Source organism: Emydura macquarii, unplaced genomic scaffold (genome assembly GCF_026122565.2).
Source record: "Emydura macquarii macquarii isolate MOO-44397 ecotype Brisbane River unplaced genomic scaffold, CSIRO-AGI_Emac_v2 contig_1045, whole genome shotgun sequence".
NCBI lineage: Eukaryota > Metazoa > Chordata > Testudines > Chelidae > Emydura > Emydura macquarii.
The window spans coordinates 10080256-10100178 of record NW_027131182.1 but is presented as its reverse complement, the minus strand read 5'-3'; the positions used below and the strand labels follow the sequence as shown (position 1 = coordinate 10100178).

Below are 19923 nucleotides of genomic sequence, written 5' to 3'. Positions count from 1 at the left end.
TAGGTGTGGGGGGGGAGGGAGAAAAGGAGGTTCTGTAGTTAATACCATGGCATTCTTCAAAAGAATGTGTTAAACAGTATATTGTGTGCACACTAACCATACCTTAATTGTGCAAGTCAAGTGTCAAAGAGAAATTATCAAGAAAAGAGTTGCAGTACCTGGATGGTAGTAATGCTTCAGATAAATTGTACATAGGTGCTATGATTACCAAAGTTTATTACCCTGCATCCACTCCCAGAACTTGGCTGGAAGTTACAACCCTTTTAACACAATACAACAGACTTTCAATTAGACAGACCATGTATTTTGAAGTATAAAATGTTCCAACTTTCATCATTCTTTATTAAATATTTAACAAGTTGCATCATTTCATTACAACAACTTCATTTTGTCACATTGATCTTTTGCTGTCAGGAAAACAAACTACAATTTCCTTCACTTCTCTTAATAAATGGAAAAAATTATTTTGTCCTTAAAAACAAAAAAACATTTCCCACTGTGTATCAAATCCAACCATACTTTAAAGCTATTTTGATTGTGAAAATGAGCATTATTTATAAGTAGTAGTTTTCAGTTTGTTTGTTTTTTTTAAATCAATTTTAATGCAGTTTAGCATAATTTTAAATAGCCTCATACTCTGAGGCAGTTTTACAATAAAAAGTTATGAAAGATTGTGAATTTCATCTGGAATGTTTGAAACTATTTTTCACCTTTGGAAGTAGTCATTTCAGGTTTAAATTTGAATAAAAGGTCATAAGATCACAAACACAGAGCATAGCAACATCACCTTCTAGGGGGTTTTATTTGGGTTCTGAGAATCATAACCTATTCACTATGGCATGGCTTTGCTAAAGCTGCATCGGAGACAAACTGCTCACAATCCTCTTTAGAAGCCAGTCCTGAACACAGAATTGATTAAAGTGGTAGTATAAAATGCAATACATGTATGTACTGCTGTATGTAGGTACATACTGTGTTTATATATGTATATAGTGGTAAAAAAAGAACAAAAGCTACATTGTATAAGGAGGAAAACATGACATTCTAAATGAAAGATCAATGTAGGAAAATCCAGATGGCATACAAGTACAGAGGCATGTGATTAAATATGGCTTGTGGTGGTGGTTGTGTGATATGAATGTAAGATTGTGTGTACAGTATGACAGACCTAAGGGATATGTAACATTAATATGGGTTAGATTCCAGTTTTATCAAAACAATTTTCCCATGCATTTCAAACATGCATCACTTTTTAGTGCAACATCTAACAGATGTCAGAAGGGAGGTTTTTTCCTGAAATTCCATACAAACAAAAGAAAAAAGACTTTTGCTTTTAAAAACACCCTCATGATTGTAAAATGTCAACTCTGGTAATTAGAAGGTTTTGGTTTTCTTTTTTCATTTTGCATATTAAAAATTAACCTTTGTATATAGTTGATGTGCTGTATTTATTTGTATATATTGAAAAAGTGGTCCAAATGTGTCACTTATTCCTCCCGGTTATAAATTCCAGGCCCCACTGAAGTCAGTAGGAAGGAGCTTTGCTACTTCAATGAGGCCAGGATTTCATTCAAAGTATTTGAACAGATTCAATATCTCAGAATTGAGATTTGCAAAGATGATACAGAACTCTGCAATCATGCTCACCAGTCAGTGAAGACTAATCACATGACAGAGATAGTGCATTTCTTTTGGGGTAGTTTAGATGGGGGGTGGAACGGGGGGAATGAAACACTTGGTTAGTCTGTACAGCAGCATCCTCTGCTGGTTTGTCAGAAAATATCACAAGACAAAACGCAGCTTGCCCTCCCTGCATGAGAAATTCAGAGATAGGGATGTCTCCTCTAGGACGAGAGATTTAAAAATAAAATAGAGTGAAATAACAAATTCGCCTTTTTTTTTGGGTCAACTTCAGTGGCAAGACAAACGGAAGATAAACTTTCAGAGGAAATTAGGTCCAGTCATAATGCGTTTCTATCAACTAGGAACGAAAGCTGGAATTATTGTATGTAATTGACCTGCCTTAGAAGAGAGCCAGAGATCTAGAAGACTTGATGTGAGCAAGAAATGACAACAATTTGGCCAGATAGAATCCTTTTAAAAATACAAATACTACAAAAATATGTGTTTTGTGATTAAGGGGGTGAACTATCCATACATGGTCAAGGCAAATGAATGTGAATACAGTATTTGAATATTAAAGAAAGGCACAGTGTTAGAGCACAAGTCCAAATGGAGCAATCGCCTCATTAATTAAGGTTTAATAAATAAGAGACATTTAGCCACCTTTCCCTAGAAAGAGTCCTTCAAATACAGTGTCAGGAATTCGGAAAGAACTTCTAAGAGGTACAGTGTATTAGAACAGATATTCCAAGAAATCTATCATAATAGTCAATGCAAAGGCAGCTTTCAACATATACAGTTCTTAGTTACAAAGTAATCTGTAGAACAGAATCAAACTCCCTTATAGGTGCTGTTTGCTGTAGCACACACTGTGTACCTGGACCTTACACAGGTCATCGCAAAACTGAAGACACTTCCCTAGCTTTAAGAAAAGATTCCACAGGTCATAAACAGCCTCTTGGCTGACACAAGGGGCATTTCTATATTAGGGTTTTTAGCCACGGAGGTGAGCTACCTTAGTGCAACATCTACTTTACACTGGTGCAGTGCATTTAGAGGTTTGCACCAGTGTAGCTACATCAACGTAGCTCCCCTAGTGGCTAATGCCCAAGTGTAGACAAGGCCAAGGATTGTGTTGCTCAAGAACTGCGTTAGCTGTAGTCAACGAAAAAGAACTTCTAATATGCAACACAAGGTTTTGTGCAATAAGGGGATCAGACTGAACAATTCACTTTTCACATTAAAAATGTAGCTTAGTAATAGCCAGGATTACTTGATGGAATAGCATGTTTGGATCAATTACCGACCCGGACGAAAAGGGACAGACTCACTTCGACAGTAAAATGTACGTTCTTGGGGGATGTTTTTTGAGAAACCTTTCCTGTACTTCTTTTCCAACACTGAGTATTTTCAGTGATAAAAATCCCAATTTTCTCTTTAAAAACAGGAATTTACCTCAATACAATATTGTATACTGAAGTCTTTAGGAGTTTTTAGTCTTAGTTTATGTGTAAGTGGAGCTGAAAAACATTAGCGTAATTTTCTAAAAGACTGTTTTTATAATATTATGCTCCGTTATTTAATCATTTGCAGTTATATAGAGCCTTTCATCTGAAGGCTCTGAAAGAGCTTTAAACACAGACATGAAGCCCATTTTGCAGATGGGGAAACAGGCACAGAATTTAAATGACTCAACCAAGGAGTCACAGTGAAAGGGATGGCAGAGTTGGGAATTGAACCCAAGTCTCTTGACTCCCAGTGCTCTCATCCTAGCTGCTAGACTACACTATCCTTTATGACATAAGAGTTAGTTTATATTTTACATCTATAGCAAAACTCTTAGGAATCCTTGAAACAAGGTTATTTTACATGGCACTGAAGCAAAACGTTCTTCCAATTAAGACATTGTTTTAAAAAGAAAACTGACCTTGGAATCTGACAGATTTTTAAAGGCAATTCCATGTTCTAGATACAGACGTTTGGCACGTAGACATACTTTAGGGATATCAGATCCCACTCTCTCAAAGGGTAAGAGGCTCTCAATACAGTGTTTTAACATCTATCCAGATCCAACCCACTTCATGCTCATGTCTCGGTTTTTCAGGTAACCAGATGGAAAAAAAGGAATGTCCAAAAATAAAATTAACAGAAAGGGAATTAACCTTAATCTACATTCAAATTAGAATGCACCCCCATTGACTCTTTAAACTTTTGCCAGCAAACTCAGGCTGCACCTTAAGCCAGGCAAAGTTGGACAATGTAGCATTTGATGAATGTTATTAGCTTTGATAAATTAGCTCTCATGACTAGAGTTAATACTTATTAAACTCCCTGCCAGCAACTGCTGCTGCACCCATTGCTGGCAGCGGATTGCATGTGCTAATGGGGGGGAGGAGAGTTCTTGGCAATAAGGGTGAAATTGTCTCAGTTATTCTTGCACTCTGTCATCTCACTTGTGAATAAGTGTTAGTCGGCTTCTTAGAAAAAACAACAAAACGTGTTAAGTACATGGACGAAAACTCACAACGCTGAATGTAATCGAATTGCTGATCGCATACTCTCAAACCTACCCTACTGCTATGTTAACTATTTAACTTCAGTGGATCAAATGCAGGTCTTCTCTTTTGCCTTTAATCTATCACACAACAGATACAACTCAGGCATTATAGTTTAAGCATGCAACATGTCATAGGTAACAAAATTGATTAGATAACTGTATATATTAAATAAATCTTTGTGATTGAATAAAAAAATCACAAAAACAATTGGTGAGAACATGTCTGCAGGCCCGCTCTACATCTGGTTTTTATACAGCAGCAACAGCCAAATTCACAATTGATAGATATTGCACCCAAAAGACATGTGCAGTGAGAAGGAATATAATCACATTAATGTTTATGATAAAAAACAGATATTACCTCCATGTGTTACATAAAGTGCCTTTAGAGTTGGTGCAGTTAGAAACAAAAAAACCCTGTTATTTAGGTATCATTAGCAAATGCATACAAATAGGAGACAAAACAGATCTGGTTTCCACAGTTCCAAATCAAGCAGTGCCAGGTTTCATTCAAAATGCCTCCGTTGCAAATAGTAAAGAGGAAAGGATAGTAAAAGAATCACTGTACATACTTAATGACAGGGTTAAGCATTTTTTCCTATAATGATAATGCCAACCCTATCTGAACATGATTTGTAGTACACGTAAATATTACCAAGGAATAATGAGGTGATTTCTTTATTGACCGTGAGATTTGGCATGCTATGTTATGATCCTCTCTTAGCTTGTAACTATTCTATTGATTTATACAAAAATGTAACATCCAACCTGTACTTTTCCTTCTGGATACAGAAAATATTAATGTGCTCAATGAAAAGCTTTTAGATTTGCCACTAATATATCCCATCTGCAGAAAAATTTTCACATTGGTTACTCCGGCTTTTCTAATAGGTTGGGGATACAAGGCTCAAAATGCATTTTGAAAGTAAAAATGCCACTGGCATCAAGTCTGGTACGAAATTAAGATGAGCATTTTTTCTTATTTTTCCAAGTATATGACATTTTTAATTGTGATGAAATAAAATCTGAAAATGTCTAAATCATTTAAAAAGTAAACATGAGTTGTAATACTATACCTGTAAAGTGATTAATTCCATTCATTGTCATTAGAAAGTATGTAAAATATTTATTAAGGGCTTTGCCTACAGAGGCACAACATAAATAGAACAAGTCCCGCTGAAATGTAATTAGAGTACACGTCAACCAGTTGGTGATTTACTGTGGAAATATCAGAAATGTTATCCACAGGTTGTAGTTCAAATATCTGAATTTAGGCAACTGCACTGTAGAAGAGTTTGCTCCATGAACCAACATTGTGCAACTGTTCTGCCATTGTCACTTGTTAATGTCCATTAGGCAAATTCAACAGTTCAAGCAGAACTTTCTCGATGGAAAAAAAAAGTAGCTGTTTTAATCCACTCCTTCAAATCCTTGAGCATTTTCAACTGCCATAAGAAGCTTCTCTCGTAAATCTTCAAAAGATTCATAAGGAGGTAAGTCAAGGCGATTAAAGCTGAAATTGAAGGGGGGAAAAGTATCATTTGATAATCAACTTAAGTTAAAATGTATAATAAAAATGTAAAACGTATCTGAAGTCGAATAATTTGGAGACCTCATTAGAGGTGTGTGATCCTATTGTCTAAATGGAACCAGCTACATCATTTCCTTTTTCTCCTAAGCTCTTGTGCCCCTGCTAATAGCCCTGGTTGCTCTGAAGTTGGTATACACAGATAACCAGCCCTTTCTTCCCATTCAGACCTGAGACTGGAAAATTGTTCAAATCTACTTGGAAGAAAAAAAGAATGTATTTTCAGTTGTTTCTTTCTATAGGAAACCAGGCTTCAGACAGACTTGTATCAGTTCCAAAGCTCAGCAGAGATGCACTGAATTTAAAGGTCAGATGCTCATTTTCTCTCCAGGAGAGTGGGAACACAACAAAAAACAGAGAGCAGGTTCTTTGATAATTTAATAGATAACAAAAATTGTTCTGTAGGTTTTTTTCTTGTTCCCATGAAAAAATAAGAAATTCTGTCTCCTGCTATAGAATTCTGTAAGATGGTTCAAAAACCTCTGGAAAGATAATTACTATTAAATGCTCTAAGTTTCAGAGTATTTTCTATACAACACCATAGAATTTTAAGCCCCTTTTATTGTATAGGGCTTCCATACCTTGAAAGCCTTCACAATAACTAATCTTTTGGGGTTTTTTGCTTCACAGATTCTCAGTGCCAATCATCTGAGTGTTATGGATGTGTCTGGCTAATTTAAATTAAGTCAATTGGGCTGAGGCCTCAGCTTTTCAGTGAATTGTCTGACAAGGCAAGGGCATATGGAGCCTCTTGGAACCAGCTGCTTCTATGCACAGTGTGTTTTTCTGTGGTTGTGCTTTGTTGGCTCGCAGATTTTCACAGAGCTCATTCTATCCACATTTCACTGGAGAGAATAAAAGTCATTCATTGAAACTGAACCCAGGCACATGGTGATGAGAGTAAAAGCTGCCTGCAGAATAGTACTGGTTGGGGGACAGAGGGAGAAAGGGGACTAGAGATTTCTAAAATAGATTTTAACACCAAAAGAGAAAGATATCAACCCTCTATCTGTACAATTGCCAGTCCCTCTTTCCCATGTCATGTATCTGTTTCCATTCATTAGTTTCTCAGAGAAAAAGAAGGAGTAATAAATCTGTAAGACATATGAAACGGGAAGGAATACTTAGATGTACTTCTAATGCGAGGCACTTTTATTCCATTCCTCATGCCCCTCAGAAGAATTTTACCTCTTCTATACAATCTACCTTTCACTGTAAACAGAGCCCCATGAACTATTTTGTATTGTTCAAAGCTCACCATTAATATCAAGTGACAGCAAACTTTAGGATACCAAGGCCTACAAGTGTTTTCATATTAATTAAAAATCAGTATTTTTATGGTGGGAGGGAAAGCAATCCAGGTAGAAGATTCACCCAGTGTAATATATATAGAACAGATATGGCAAAAATGTGGGACTTAAGGCTCAATCATCAAAGTTGCTGAGTACTCTGACCCTGATACAGTAAAGCACTTAGTCACATGCTTCAAGTGATGTGGTGGATCATGTCCGACTGCTCTGTACCTTGCATGATTAATCCTTTATCCATTTGAAACAAAAGTAAGTTATATTTGTGACAGAAAAATGTCTTCTAGCAAAAGGGATTAAGACTGTTAGAGAAGACAGTTCCATCTCATTAGCACACTGGTTTAATTGCCAAGTGCTTAAGGCAATTTGTAGACTAATGGGTGTCTTCAAATCTGATAGCAAATTAACAGCTGATGTGTAGGGTAGCAATTGCTTGAAATAAGGTGAAAAAGCTTTCAAGTAGAATCCCTTCTGTGCAACAAATAATTTTAACACGGCAGCTATAGCCCAGGAGAAATGTCCCCCAACTTTAAGGGACAACTGGATCACAGTTATACAGAACAAAAACTCTTTACCAAAATAAAAGTATATATGAATTAAGCTGGTTTAAGTGCATCAACATTAGGGATTTGCACCTATTAGTTTTCTATACTTTCCTTTAATGTGTTCATGGAGAGGATTAAACAAAGAACTATTGGAAACTAGGAGAAGCAGTTATAACAGACCGAAGTTGAGCCTGCTAGTTCCTGGAATTTTGTCAGTTTCATCCCGCCTGCAGTTTGAAAGCAGATAATCCTAAACTCCCTGAATGTTTAGAACTGTGGCAGTGAATGCACAAGGTTGGAGATTATCCCATTTTATAGAAAACCATCTATATAGGACAAAGGCATGATCTCAGATGTTCCTGTCAAATTTGGTCACCGGTATCTATCCTTGGCAATGCAACAATCCATAAACTCCTTAATTTTATGTTTTCATTACTCACCATGTGTGAGCTCTGGGCAATTTATCAGGACTTCCCCATTGCTCTATTGTAAACAGCTGAGGACCATTTGAACCTGGACAAAAAGTAAAAAAACCACAGGCATAGTTTAAACACTGGATTTTAGACAGGCTACTTAAATGCTATAACAAACACTGCAAAAGTGATGTATTTGTGGGCTTTCGATCTGCATGGCAGGAGCCACATACATGCACCCTTTACTCTATGAAGATTATTCCTGCAGAAAGCAAAATATGCTCACCACAGCTGTCGTCATGGATGGCCTGAAAAAAAGCCTCCACAGGTTTTTTTCTGGGGTGGGGACGAGGAATCCAGTTGAATTTGGAGTGCAAACTTCCATCGTGTAATATCGCTATCGTGCGCAAGTTCTCTCATTGGCACATTAACCTATTCAGAATTGGTCCATACATCTCTTAATTTTTGCTTTTTGAAATGTAAGTGCTAAATATCCTTATGTACCTTCAATTTTTAACTCACCATAAAGTTCAGCAAATCCATTCATAGGCACTCGTGATGTCCCAGTAACAAACTGCAATAACCGGATACGCTTTTCAGCATCCATCAGTAAAACAGCCTGATAACAAACAGACAGTCAGCAGGCTGTATCACATGATACAGCCGTGTGTGCAGTCAGCAGGTAGATTAACATTTTTTTTCATTTATATTGTATTCACTAGAGTCAGTTCACAGAGAGTTCTATATTTATTACACCAAATTATTCCTCAAGGTATTGTTTTGACATGGGGGCTATACCTGTGTATTATAGCTATTCTAGCCACTGGATGCATGTAAAGAGCAGGGCAGCATTTATATATCTTGGGCACCGCTTTGACTGATGGCAAACACATCTCAATGTCCTTATCCAACAAATCGTGTAGGTCCAGATTTATTTTTCATGCTTTATGTTACTTAATCTAACATTCCTGCCTCACTGACAAAACAGGTCTTCAATATTTAGCAAGCACAATGAACAAGGCAAAGAATAAGATCTGTGAGAATCACAATGAATGAGTAAAATGCTGAACACACAAAACCAAGCCAATATTGTGGGTTAGCTTCCTATACCGCTACGAACATAAAAGCAACATGTGAAAGGGAAACTAGATTCAGGGAGTGAAGGGAGAGAGTCAAAGAGGAGGACACTCCTAAAAGATCATGTGCAAAAAGCATAACAGTAAAATTGAAGTGCTTGTCTATACAAAGGGCTTTTTGGGGGATGGAGGGTGCTACAACAAAGCTAACATTAGGATGATTTAAATGGGGAGGAAGAATCAATGCTGAAAGAAAGCAGCACGGAAAGAAACAGATGTGGTAGCAGATAGCAAATTAGAGCCACGCTTGCTATGTGATAAACAAAACAAAAAGGTGTGACTTTGTGTTGAATGTGCAGAGGCAGCAAATCACAAGAAGAGGAAATAGCCCCTCTACATTTCTATGATGCAACTGTACTTTTCATTATCAAGGAAATATTCAGAGAACTAAATACGTGTAGCTAGGCTAAGTAATGCTCACAGGGAGAGACAATGACAGTATACAAGTATGTGGAGAGCTTCAACATGAAAACTGGAACGAAATCATTTCAAGTAGTACAAGAGGGCACAGCACAAAAAGGATAAAACAAAAAACTACACACACTCAGACCTGGTAGGCTGCTAAACAGGGTGACACAGTACAAGCACCTCTTTTGGACAGTTAAATGTAGACAGGGCAGAATTCTAGAGAACAGACTGTAGGGAACAGATGCTGCATTGGCAGGATCAGAAACTAGATAACCTAACAGATGTTTCTCATCTTTAATAGTTGTTTCTGCGATCATCTGTAACCCTATAAATATATTACACCACAAATGTTTCAATTAGTGATGGGCCTGAACTAAACCCTGATCCAAACTTTGGGGCTTGTGATTGCATCTAGTTTCAAATTTAAGAACATAAGAGCTGCCATAGTGGGTCATATCATGGTTCATCTTGCCCAGTATCCTGCCTCTGACAGTGGCCCATACCAGTGCTTCAGAGGGAATGTACAGAACAGGGCAATTATGGAAGGAGCCATTGCTGTCCACTCCCAGCTTCCTGTAGTTAGAGGTTTGGGTTGTGTCCCTGACTATGTTGGCTAATACCATTGCTGGACCTATCCTCCAGGAACTTATCTAGGTTTGTTTTTAACCCAGTTATATTTTTTGGTGATCACATTGCATGGCAGTGAGTTCAACAGGTTAGTTGTGCACTGTGTTCAAAAGTACTTCCTATTGTTTATATTAAACCTGCTGCTTATTATTTTCACTGGGTAACCCCCATTTTTTGTATTGTTTGAAAAGGTAAACACGTCTTTATTTACTTTTTCCATACCATTTATGATGTAATAGGCCTCTCTCATATCCTCCCTTAGCTGTCTGTTTTCTAAGATGGAGAGCCCATATCTTTGTAGTCTCTCCTGGCATGGAAGCTGTTCCATACCACTGATCTTTTTTGTTGCCCTTCTCTGAACCTTTTTTCAGTTCCACTCTATCCTTTTTGACATGGGCTGACCAGAACGGGTTCACGATGAATTCATGTAGTAGAATTCTATCCACTTCCTAATAATTTCTAACATACTCTTAGCTTTTTTTTTTTTTTTTTTTTTTTTAACTGCTGCTGTGCACTCAGTGGAAATTTTCAAAGAACTAACCATGGTGACTTCAAGATCACTTTCTTGGTTGGCAACAGCTAATTTAGACCCCTTCATTTTGCAGGTATAGTTGGGATTATTTTTTCCAGTGTACATTACTTTGCATTTATTAACATTGAATTTCATCTGCCACGTTGTTGCCCAGTCACCCAGGTTTGTGAAAACCTTTTGTAACTCCTCACAGTCTGCTCTAGACTTAACTATCTTGAATAATTTTATCATCTGCAAACTTTGCCACTTCACTGTTGAACCCCTTTTCCAGATCATTAATGAATATGTTGAACTTTGTCAACCAACAAAAGATGAAAGGTAGTTATTTTATTATCCAGTGTGTGTAAAAGATATTGTTCAGTGTGTTCATTGAGAAAAAACCCCAGACTTCACACCAAAAGGTGCAGTATAATACAGTGCAGCATTCATCTCAGAAAGGTAAGTATTATAAGAAGAGTGGGGTAAATAGTATTACCTTCCAGAACCACTGGATGAGAGGATGATTTGGGCAGTAACCATTCTTGTAGATTGTGTGTTGTCTCCAGTCGTTAACATCAACATCTCCAAGGCCACACATTAGTAACTAAGTATAGATGTAATTGTTAAGGTGTTAATAGAAAATGGTGCCCAAAGGAAAAGACAATACCTACACAAAATAGCATTAACCCCTCCCTCCACTGTCTCCTTTTAAACTGCTAAGCAGTGTACATACAAATACAAAGGGAAGCTCTGCTGTCTCTTGTAGAGTTCCTGAAGAACTTTCATCTTAGGGCTTGTCTACACTAGAAAAATAAGTCTACCTAACATAGGTCAACATACAGGCACCGCAATAATTACAGTGGTGGCTGATGTCCACACTACCCTCCTTGGGTCGGTGGAGTGCGTCCTCACCTGGAGCACTTCCACTGACCTAAGAGGGGCAGTGTGGGGAGATGAGAGCCTGATCTCTAGCTCCTTGCCGGAACCCCCACAGACTCCCGGTGGGCTCCCCCCCCCAACTCTCTGGTCCCCACAAGAGAGAGCTCCCTCACTGTTCCCTGCTGGGAGTTGGGGAAAGCTGTCCAGGACTTCTCCCTTTCCCGTTCCCAGGGGGAAGCCACCTGGAGTTTTTTGCCCTTGGGGAGTAGGGTCCAGCTGCCCTGGCTTTCTCGCCCTTCTCCTCCCTTAGCAGGCTTGTCAATTTCACAGCTGAGCCATGAAATTGACAAAGCTGCCTTGGCTCCCTGTCCCAAGCGGTCTGTGCCCGGCTTCTTGCGCACCACACACAGCCAGGAGCAGAGACAGCCGCTCAGCTCTCAGCGCGGCTTGAGACTGACAAGAATGATAGCCCCACAGCAAACGAGAGGGATCCATTCGGGGGATGCAGTGTCTACATTGACACTATGTCGTCCTAACTAAGCCAACATGAGCCCTACACCTCTTATTGAGGTGGTTTTATTTTGTCAAAGAAACAGGGCGGTTTTGTCGGTGGCGGGGAGGCGGTAGTGGCCATGATGGTGGTTGGTGGTGTGATTGCAGTGTGTATACCAGCACTGTTTTGTCGAAAAAAGCTGACTTTAGTCGACAAAACAGTCTAGTGTAGACTAGGCCTTTGTGGAGCGCAAAGGCCAATGTGATTAGTATGTACGCTCAATGGGACAGGGACCACATCTGTCACTGAATCACAGCAAGTTATGAACATGCTTAAAAACCCTGCTTAATCAGTGCACGTTTGTTTCTTTTTCTCCCTGATTTAAACAAAAGCACCTCTCTCAACTCTAGGTCACAATTACATAAAACACAAATTCACTAGCCCAAATAATCAGAAAGAAAATCTACTCGCTTCCTTAAATCCACTCTCACACCATTTATTCCAGAACGTAGCATTTCTAAAACTAATGTGCAGTACCGATCTACTGTCTACAAAACAAAGTAATTTAAAAATACTAACCTCCAACTCATTTTCATCGAAAATTTTAATCAAGTCTGTAGGAAGGAGTTCTGTGAATCCCTGAAAGAAAACAAAACAAAACTAATGTCTTCTCAAAAACAGATTTATAGTCTCTGCTTTTCCCTGACATTTCTTCATTTTAGAGCAAACTTCCTCAACACTTCCATACCAGATGGTGATTATTATATTATGGCATGGAGATTTTATTTATTTATTTTTAATACAAGGATTTTTCACTTCAGCAGGCCTATGGTGAGTAGAATTATTGTCATCTTCTAAAACCTAACACTATGGGGTTTCCATAAGACTAAGCATGAAATTATTCTGGTTAGCAAATTAATGGGAGGGAGGAACTGACTGACGCCAGGCACCTGAACTTTGGTGCTCTGCAATAGAGATCCTTGTATTTTTCTAGAATCCCAAGCCTGAAAAATGTGCCACAATGGAGGGAGCTGCAATGAAATTTGAAACACACAAGGGAGAATTAAAGATCGGATCTCTGGATCGCTAGGTTTCAGGATCCATGGTGCAGGGCAGTGTGGCACAAAAGTAATTACTGCCCGCTGGGGAGGAGGAAAAGCGTTTTGAGAATGGAATATAGTTGATGGTCACATAATAGATAAGTAACATTAGGATAATCGTTCAGAAGTTCATGTTGCTTAATTTTAAAGCCTTGACAAACTTTAAGTTGAAAGAGAATGAACATTGTGGGGAAAGAACTATAAAAATGTTTTCAGGATATCACTAACTTTTTCTAAACACTGTAGAACTTTGTGATCATGCAAGATTTCCCATTCATAACTTTGATGCCTGACAAGTCCATGCAAAAGAGAGGAATACTACTCCACCACAACAGAAAAGTTGATTTGGCAGAAAACAACTAATGAAGCTTACCTCCAAAAAAGCGTTCATTTGTTTCTGAACTCTGTTTACAAACCTCCACTGGATGACTAAGCTACAGCAGATAAACAAAAACATTTTAATTAGAAGATAAAAACAGAATATTTAAAGATCTTAACTACTTTAATGTTTTCAGTTTCTCATTTATAGCTTCAATGATCTTTCATCAAACACTGATATAAAGTAAACAGAGCAAATGAAGGGAAAAATCCCTCCAATTTGTGCTTGAGTATTGACGTCTACTGAGAATATTAATATGTATGTCTTGTTATTAATTGCTCAAATTTCCATGGGAAGACAGATGAGATGGTTGAGAAAAATCACCGATGAGTACCAAAAAAAAAAAAAAAGTAATTCCAATGAATAGTTGACATTTAAATGGCTTTGGACATATGTGTAAAAATCTTTAGCTATGACCTATCCATATCATTAGGAGGTTTGCAGTAAAAGTACAGAATAAATTAAATTAATCTTTTTGTTCCTATGCAGATTACATTTATTTTAAGCAGAACATAGTAAAACAACTTTGTCTCTGATTGAAATAACCTAGAAACTCTGTAACTAGTTTTTTTAAAAATGGGGCCCTCAAGTTAGACTCCTAGATTCTTATTTATCCTTATTTTTTAGGAACCTAAATAAATAGTCTGTCTTTCAAAAGCACTGAAACACCCGGGACCTCCCAATGAAGCCAGTGGAAGTTACTGCCTCATTTTAGGTATTTAAATATGGACGTAAGGGCCTAACTTCAGGCACCTATTTTTAAAAGTCGTGGCTTGTATGTTTCACACATGTAAAGTGAATTTGGAATACTAAGCCATCCCATTAATTCAGTTAAAAAGCAGAACTTCTGACAGTTTTTCCTACAGCTGAATTTCCATTAGAAATTTTCTAACACTACTTATTTTGTGATTGAAATTTGTATTACTATTATGATTGCTTACTGCTGTACCATTATAAACATGAATACTGCATTTTACTTACTTATATGAGTGGTCAGAAGGGAAGATATACACTATACTGATGGATCATTACTCTAGAACATTGTAGTATTTTTATAAGAGTATTTAGGAAGACTCAAAACAATTCATCTTCAAAGTGCGATCAAGACCAACAAAATGAAAGTTTGGAACTTTTAAGTTTTCTACAGATTAAGTGAATTTATATATAGATTATGTATATATGGCTACATTCATCTGTGATAAAAAAGGAATTCAGTTTTTGTGAAGGGTTTTTCGTTTGTTTTTTGATTTATTAAGAATAATGATCTAGAGCATCTCCTAGGAAGGACTGTAAAACAAATTTAAATAGTCTGCAAACAATAGTCATTACTATGTTTAAACAATTTACGTTGCCAGCAAGGTGTACAGAAACTCAAGCATTTATGCTGCTCATATTACAATACTAAGCCACTTCAGCATTAACATTTTGTATCATTTTGAATAGCACTTTAGAATTCCAATTCCTTCCTTATTCCTTTCCTACATTCACAAGCACACTCTCTTGCTTATTATGAACATATATTTAATACAGTGTTTGTTTAAGGGGCGCATTTTAGTTAGCAGGCAGGCTAGTGAGCAGCTATTGGTTTGTATGTTTTATTTTTTGGGGGGCAGATAAGGTGAGGAATACAAAGGTGTAGTTTATATTTTCATACGTATTAGATTGAATATTGTTAGTGTAAAGGAGAATACAAATTATTTCTTTGCACTGGGAGGGAAGAGGGGGGAAATACCTGAGGAATTTTATAGAAGGATATTTTTAAAGATATGCTAATTATTTCCATATAATGAGAGTACAACCAGGAAAGGAAGAAGTGTTCAGATAAAAGCAATCCACGCCACATCTCTGAGAATAGCTTGAATATGTGAGTCATGCAGGAAATACCTTCGTGTAAGAAGAATTCAGTTGTGCAAACTTTCACAACATAGCCCTAGATTTTCAAGGAGCTTTTCTTTATTGCTCAGTATTAAAAAGAAAGAAAATAAATATTTATGGTACCTAATTTTGTGCATCTGAAAACACAGTCAGGAAAAATGACATGCCTTCAACCAAGTAAAAACAATTAGGCTTATAGATATATTTTAAATGGTAAGCGCAGCAGCAGAGAATTAATAAAAATAGAGAAGAAATTGGAATTTATGTTTTTCCCACGAGTCAGTCAATACACTGGAAAACTGAAAACAATATAAAGTAAAACCAGTAGCAACTTTGCCTTTTACAGGTTCCAATTCAGTATGTTACTTAAGCATGTGCCTAACTCTTACTCATCTTGTTGAATCAGAACCAGCATGCTGAACAAAACTGTTTAAAAAGTATTTTGTTTATGAGCGCTCATTAATACATTAATTAGAGCTTTACTATTTGCTTATTAGTTGCATCTTAATAGGATAGGCTATCTATTCTCACTATTATCCATTTTTCTCCACACTAAATTCTACATATAGAAATCAGATGGAAGTGTTTAGATCTGGACTTTCTTTTGGTTTAGATTTTGTATCCTGAAGTCTGGTATTAATAACTACAAAACCAGTGGCATACCAAGGGGGGGGGCATGCCCCCGGGCACCAGCCTGGGGAGGGGGCACCAGCCAGGCCCTCCTTGGAGGAATCGCTCCACCCCGTCACAGGCAGCCAGGGCATCCTCCCAGCTTCTCCGCCCCTGCACTGGGTGCCAGGAGGAAGCCACGGGGGTCAGAGCCTGTCATGCCCTTGTGGCACAGCCCCCATCATTCCCACAGTGGGGGGAGAGTGGGAAATGGGCCCACAGATCCCCCCCCGGTGGGGCACTGCCGACGGGCGGGGGGGCACTGCCAATGTAAGTATGGCCTCCGGGTGCTGGAGACCCATGGCAGGCCACTCTGTAAAACTCAGAATGGATAGATACCCAGGCTTGAAAGTATTACATGTCATTTTATGCATTGGGTTGGTGTGCCTTGGTTGTACTTTCTACAGTAGGGGTGTCAAACATATGGACCACGGGCCGGATACGGCACGTGAACCTTTTTGGTCCGGCCCGCAGGCGGCTGGATATGGCCCGCGATCATTTTTGTTCCTGCCCATGGCGGCCGGATAGTGTCCGCAAACCTTTTTGTTCCGGCCCCTGGCGGTTGCCACTGAAGGGTAAGATGCTGCGAGCTGCCGCCGAGGAGGAGGATGCAGCGAGATTTCTCGGCGGAGGATAAGTATGGCCCACTTGGAGTACATTTTATTCAAATCTGGCCTGCCATAGAAAGTGACTGACACCCCTGTTCTACAGTGATTAACAAGGGTAAAATTCAAACCAGCAAATCACTAATAATCAGACAAGCCATGTCAGTAAAAAGAATTTTTCTAATTAATGATCAGTTAATAGAGTTTATGCTACACACTATAATGTTTTAGCAGGTTAAGTTCCAAAAAGCACGCGATTGTGGTTTGTTAGACTTTTAAATGAATACCATAAAGTATATACATACTCAATATATTCCCTTTTGTTTTCATTTGTAACCATGATCTCTGACCCATTTGGCTTCAAATCGACTTGATATGTCTGTATTTTAAAAGAAAAAAAAATGAACAAAACATGGAATTATTTCAGGAAATATTTCTTTAAGATCTACTATCTTTGAACAGTGTGTTAAAAGTTCATTAGACAGCAGTTATTACAGAAGTATCTGAAACTATTTTCTAATTCATAAACTATAGTTTACGTCTATTAAAAAGTAACTATGCTAAAATAGCTAATGAGGCTTTTATACTGAGTGTCAAGACGTTTCATATTTAAAGTGTCATCATTAGGACAGATTGCTGTATGGTCATTTATGAGCTTTAGTTATGCACTGTATTTCATTAGTAAGTGAGGAGGCAGGGTTGCATTTTGTATTTACTATTCAAGTTAGTAAGAAATTAAATTAATGATGCTCCATAGGGAGAAAAATGAGTTTGTTGAGTCAAGAACACAGATTGTCTGACTGCAAGGCGATCTTTGTATTACCACCTCTTACATTCCCTTGGGACAGATCCTTAAACCGACTTTGGTGGCTCTGTACGGCTTCAGTGAGATAAAGCTACTATAATGTCAACTTCACTGGCTGATGTGGGATTTCTCCAGCCTGAGCAAACCCCTGGATAGTCCAGGGAATAGTGTCCAGGGGTGAATCAAAATGAGCCCGGGGGAAGCGAAGCATAAAACAGACATGGGTTGCTCTAAATTATGCTAGGGAATGGCCCAGTTCGTGGAGGACACAGGATTGGGGGCTATGAGATGGCACCTTTACCCTGTACATCTCCTGAACTGCTTCAAGCCCAGTACTCTGCATAAAGCTGCTTGCAATTTAACACTTGATTTTAAAAAGACCATTGAATTGGTTGCATTCTCTCTCCCCCCCCCCCCATCTTTTTGAGACCTCCTGAGTCATTACATTTAAAAGATGAGTGCAGGTTAATAAGCATCTTTGCCCTACAACTGTTGCCCACTACCACATCAGAGTCTGCATTGTTCTCCTTCCTTCTCCATTCACAGACATCCCCCGCTCTCCTATGCAGAAGAGGGGGTGTCATTCACTTTTATGGCTCCATCTCCCCTTCTCCAGATTCCATGGAAAGGTGCATTTCACATGTCTGGGATTGCTGAAACGGTAAAGTCTGACTGGTGGATGACACACGTCATTCCCAGCGTAGCTTAGGTGAAGAAAAACAGCCCAGACTGTATGCTGTTTTCTATAGCACCTCCCATTTGAGTTATCAGGGTCAAGGGGTGCCACTACCATCTACGCAGATCAGAGGCGCCCACTACAAATGCAATCTTTTTCAGTGATTGATTAATACCGAATGATTTAACAGAAAGAACTGTTGCTGACCTTTTGTAACTGGTGCTCATGTCCATTCCATGTCAGGTGTGTGTGTGTCACATGCATAGCTACCAGAGATATTTCCCTCAGTGGTATCTGTATGGCCAACACTAGCACCCTCTGGGGTCACACGCATATGCGTCGGTATAAGGGGTGCCCCCAACCCCCAGTTCCTTCTTGCCAGAACTCCAGCAGAGGGGAAGGAGGGTGGGTCATGGAATGGACATGAGCAACACATCTAGAAGAACAACAGTTACTAACGTTACTTCCTACGCTTCTTCTTCGGCACTGAGGATTGCCATCGGTGCCAGGATGAACTCTGTGCCGGAGGGGTGCTCTGCGCTGATGGTGATGTCTAAGAGCCAACTCCATTAGAAGTGCTCTCAATCTAATGTCCTGTTCTTTTTAGTGCGAGGTCTGAACCCTTTACAGATCCTGGACTTATCTCGCACGTGAGTCTCTCCCAGGCAGCTCAGGATGCTTTGGTGGGGGTAATTTCTTGGCACAGGCTTCTTGAACAACGTGCAAGGTTTGAAGACTGGGACTGAAAGCCATTTACTGTATTTGTTTGCCATTTACTCATTAGTAAATCCTTTAAAACAAGAAATGTCAAAATTTACAGTAAACTAAAAAAGATGCAAACAATGATCTGAGGAAAACAAAACTGACAAGCAAGAGTTCAACAAAAATTGCTCTGGTTGAACACTGCAAAAGCCAGAGAATGGTATCTTTTAATTAAATAATGGAATGGTAGATTAAGCACAGGAAGAAGAGCTGTCAAACAACATATGCCCCATTGCTGCAGCTGCAAAGGAAAAAAACAAAAACAACATAATTGTCATGAAGGTAAATGTAATGTCTTCACGGTATTTCCTCCAGATTCATGACCAACACTTGGGAATAGGCAAAGAAATAATTCTCCCTGAGAGAACCCTCTAAAGTATTAGCCTGAGTTCACATCGTGCTGGGACTGGACTCTAGGTATTTAGCCAGACTGTGTGCTACACCTACAGCGCAAACATGAGCTTTAATTTGTTCCTGCAGTGCAGGATGTGCACTTGGACTAGAATTCATTATAAAGGAGACCCAGGATGGAAGGCACTGGTTGTCTTTAAGCTGTTACTCTGCTCCTGGCACCTTCTATTGCCAAATCCTGAAGTCTAGGTTCTACTGGTGGAACCCAGTAAGTGAATCTAGCCCATGTTCAGTACAGCCTTGTATTTCACTCTCAGCATTGTCATTTCAGAAGTTCACAATGACTCAGGACACAACAATAAACTAAGTACCTAATAAAATGATGTTCAGGAAAGAGAAATTTGATAAAACTATCAACACTATGGGATGAACACACACACACACACACACACTCTCCCCCCCCCCCCCCCCCCAACTATGCAATACCTGAAGGTCAGCAGACAACAAAAGAAAATCACAAATAAAAGAACAGCTTTACTCTCTGGGTCAAAGGGGATAAAGATATTCAGATCCCAGACACAAATAATGGCATCTAAGAAGAATCCTGTGGGATT

The 19923-nt window shown here is 38.7% G+C and overlaps 1 protein-coding gene across 8 annotated transcripts in view; it reads right to left on the bottom strand.

Annotated features, from left to right (window-relative positions):
• Positions 1-2233: 2233 nt before the first annotated feature.
• NEDD4L (NEDD4 like E3 ubiquitin protein ligase) overlaps positions 2234-19923 on the bottom strand; it is a 328902-nt gene continuing 311212 nt past the window's right edge. For all 8 annotated transcript variants that reach the window (XM_067545456.1, XM_067545457.1, XM_067545460.1 and 5 more), the window contains 7 exons: positions 17021-17094; positions 13561-13621; positions 12667-12726; positions 11212-11319; positions 8556-8652; positions 8061-8133; positions 2234-5693 (listed from right to left, as the gene is read on the bottom strand). In XM_067545456.1, the coding sequence (XP_067401557.1) occupies positions 5591-5693; positions 8061-8133; positions 8556-8652; positions 11212-11319; positions 12667-12726; positions 13561-13621; positions 17021-17094 (576 nt within the window). In that variant the 3' untranslated portion in view covers positions 2234-5590. The remainder of the gene's footprint in view (positions 5694-8060; positions 8134-8555; positions 8653-11211; positions 11320-12666; positions 12727-13560; positions 13622-17020; positions 17095-19923) is intronic.